Source organism: Lolium rigidum, chromosome 2, assembly GCF_022539505.1.
Source record: "Lolium rigidum isolate FL_2022 chromosome 2, APGP_CSIRO_Lrig_0.1, whole genome shotgun sequence".
NCBI lineage: Eukaryota > Viridiplantae > Streptophyta > Magnoliopsida > Poales > Poaceae > Lolium > Lolium rigidum.
In genome coordinates this window covers 33,002,959-33,006,638 of record NC_061509.1, presented here as the reverse complement: position 1 = coordinate 33,006,638, position 3,680 = coordinate 33,002,959, and the positions used below count along the sequence as shown (strand labels likewise).

At 49.7% G+C, this 3,680-nt stretch overlaps 1 protein-coding gene across 1 annotated transcript; it reads left to right on the top strand.

The window, feature by feature from the left end:
- The first annotated feature begins 1,307 nt into the window (after window positions 1-1,307).
- Window positions 1,308-2,595, top strand: LOC124689459 (WW domain-binding protein 11-like). Its single transcript, XM_047222985.1, has 2 exons — window positions 1,308-1,488; window positions 1,640-2,595. Exons 1-2 carry the CDS (start codon window positions 1,308-1,310, stop codon window positions 2,593-2,595), a joined length of 1,137 nt encoding a protein of 378 aa, XP_047078941.1.
- The last annotated feature ends 1,085 nt before the right edge of the window (window positions 2,596-3,680 follow it).

Genomic DNA, 3,680 nt, shown 5'->3' with positions numbered 1-3,680 from the left:
TTGCAGTGAAGCCTCATTGTATTGCACATTTTCATGATTTACCAAAATCATAACAATATTGGAGATATCTAAATAGGTTTATTAGGTAGCAAAGTCATGGGTCAAGTACACAAACCCCTACGTATATGAGTACCTAACTGAGTTTGTAAGATCATGGTACAACGTCCTCCTTCCATTGTCGCCGAGCAAGGAACGCTTTGCGAAAACAAATGTCCATTGGTTAGTTACACATGGCTTCGGATCCATCTTGCGACATCTCTTTAACAAAACTGAGATTTCTAGGTCGACTTCTTCCTCCTCACGACCACAAATCAAACTGATGTTGACGTATCCTATTGTTTCGCCTAGGACACCCAGGTCCTTCTCCTTTCCCTCCACCTCTTCCTCCTCCATTAGGAATTCTATGTTAATACTTGTTGAGATTGATAGACCTCGGGTCGCTCACATATGGGAAAAACATGCTAGTGACATTTCATGAATATATTCAATCACTTTTTCATATATCAATCAATTTCAGAAGATTTTACGAATTTTTGATTATTTTTTCTTCATTCAGTTCTAGGAATATTTTATATTGGTTGGCACTTTAATTAAGAAAATTTAATATTTTCAGTGATATTTCTTTGCCATAAAGTTTATAAATATATTGCAGAAAATCACACAAATTTTAAATATTTAGACATAATTTAATCAATTCTAGAAATACTCTCCAAATATCACACATTTGATTTATTTTTTACTTATTTCAACCATATATACTACTTCAATGGGCTTCAGAAATATTCCATATTATGTGACATTTCTAAGCAATAGTCTTATAGATATTCCTTTGTTTCAAACAACTTACAAATATGTTTCCGGAAAGATCCATATATACACATATCTTTTCACTCTTAGTCATTTCCAATCAATTTGAGAAACATCTCATCATACATGTAGCACCAAACATTTTACTGTGAAGGTCGATTGATGAGCTCACAACCTTTTGGTCTCCTGCACATGAACGTTTGGACTGAGGATATATATGTAGAGCCAAGTCGTGGATGGATGGAAGGTTTGAGAATATACTACATGTAGTTGACCAAACAATTAAGTAGCTAGCGATAAGCTAGGTCTTTAGCCGGTGGACACGCAAAGCCCATTTGCTCCTCATATACAACTCCCGCTCACACAAAGCTGCGCGCGTACGTGGCTGCTCAGCTGGCATATAAATCACGTCGCCGCCGGCCGGCACACCGCAGAGCGCCGTAGACCGGCCAACCATCTCCACGAGCGCTTTGGTACGTACGTAAGCCAGCGCGCGCGCTATGGCGGCTGTTCGCGTGGCCGACAGCGCCGCGGCCATGGCTATGGCCGTGGTGCTGCTGCTGCTGCTGACGGCATCGGCGGTGGAGTCGGCGGGGAGCAGCAGCACGGTCGTCGCCGGCATGGTGTTCTGCGACCAGTGCAAGGACGGTGCCCGGGGCCTCTTCGACTACCCCCTCTACGGTACGTAACCACTCTAGCTACTTCTCTAACTGCAGTGTCCGTGCCTGCACGCGTCCATGGCCGCCCACCTAACCCAAGTGTTACCGGCACCTCCCTCCCTTGCAATGTGCATGCATGGCGGACGGCGGATGCGATTGGTCCATGGATGCAGGTGCGCGCGTGGCGATCCAGTGCGGCGGCGGCGACACCCCCATGACGGTCCGGGAGTGCAGCACCAACTGGTTCGGCGGCTTCTCCGTCAGGATGGAGGGCTCCCCGGACATGAACCGCTGCACGGCGCGCGTCGTCCACGCCAGCGGCCACTGCTCCGACTCCGGCGCCGCCGAGCCGCGGGAGCTCACCCTCGCATTCCGCATGCTCGGCCTCGCGCTCTACACCGTCCAGCCGCTCCTCTCCCAGCCCGACAAACCCATGGACTTCTGCCCCGCCGTCCCGCACGCACCTCCCGCTCCGGCCGCGGTTGCCGCCAACGCTCCATCGTCTTCGCCACCAGCGCCGCCTCTGTCGGTGGCAGCGCCGGCCCCAGTGTCGTCGCCTGCGCCGCCTCTGCCCCCGTTCTGGCGACGCAGGCCGCGGCTCCTGCCTCCCATCTGGCGCCGCCCGCCTACGGTGCCGCAGGAGCGTCCCGCCCTACCGAACCCAGAGCCCCAACCGCTCCCCACGCCGCCACCACCCTCCACGCCACCTCCATCCCAGGGCTCAGCGTGCGCGTACGACAGGTGGGCGGTGCCTGAGCACCGGTGCCACTGGAAGGTGGTGACCCCCAACACCACGGTGGCCATGGCGTTCGGCCCGCTGGCGGCGCAGCGGTACGGCCCGGACATGACCCTGCGCGACGCGCTCGACGGCCGCGGCGACGCCTACCGTACGCTGCTCCGAGAGGCCACGGCGGCGCTGCTCAACGCTTACTACAACGCCCCCGGAGGACCCTTCCTGTACCCGACCACAGCCAGCGTCATCGACCACCTCAACGGCGCGCTCCTCAGTTCCGCCCAGCGCGTGCTCATCGAGGGCGCCCGCTTCCGCCGCGCCAACGCCGGCGGCGGCGGGCCTGCCGGACGGACCAAGCTGCCGTGCGAGCTTGCGCCATGTGGTATAGCTAACTAGTTGATGATTCATTGCTTCTTCGTGACTACTGCTAGCTAGCTAAGGTGACACAAGCGATCGACGTGACGTATGCACCACTTAATTTGATGTTACTAATTGCATCTGCATATTTGAGATTATTTTTCTTAATTCGTCATATTTACATTGTACTGTATTGTACATGTCCTTATTTATCCCATCTATCTATATTACGCATCTCGAAACACTAGCGCGGTGAGTGTTGGCGGTAACAAAGGATTCTCACATAGGTCAAGAATCAAAGTGTGGTTCGAAGGTTAGAGGGAAGTGGCATTCTTAACCCACAACAATTTAAATCCATTTGACACTTTGATGTCTCAGAAAGACTTAGTATTATTCAATGAGAGGCGATGTTTTCATTGATAGCGAGGCGTTTGCGGTGATCTCGTCAATCTCAACACCTAATGAATCAGTTTCTCGGACATAGTCTATTAGAGGTGTTAATAAGGTAGGGTATCCTTGTGCATTCATAGTGCATTCATCAGGTTGATTGTATGTATGTATATGTGAACATCTATGATTGTACCTTGTGTCGCAAAAAAAAGATAGGTTAACCGAGACAAAGGATCCCCTTTTCGAGCACGCTTGGTCGGGTTGAACACTAATGCTTGATCAGGGCGGCTATTGCATGAAACCTTCTTTTGTAAAAGGTGTTTTAATACTTAAAAGGTTTAGATATTGCACCTAGTATCTACAAATGAAGATGCACACGACTGTTTCAACCATATATAGTACGGATACAAAAGATAGAAAGGCTCGATACACTAATCAACATGAAAATGTATCGACTCCAAAGGTGGTGGAAGATCAATCATGAGATTATGCTGCCACTTAGATTGGATAATAAAGTCCTTCGCATTGTCCTCCAACTGCATAGTCACCTCCGTAAATAGGTCTTTATTCTCCATGCGCTGAAGAGTCGATCATGAACGGAGCAAAGTGGTGCAACGGTAGATAACCTGTACGTATAAGAGAAGGGTTTTTGTCGTTAAAAATATTGTCATTTCTACATAGCCAAAGCGACCAAATAACGGTAATCGTAGTAATATGTAGTTTAAACCTATGAT

Coding starts and splice junctions, on each gene's coding strand:
- LOC124689459 (XM_047222985.1), top strand. CDS start 1,308: ATGGCGGCTGTTCGCGTGGCCGACAGCGCCGCGGCCATGGCTATGGCC. Junction 1,489..1,639: donor CTTCGACTACCCCCTCTACG/GTACGTAACCAC, acceptor CCATGGATGCAG/GTGCGCGCGTGGCGATCCAG.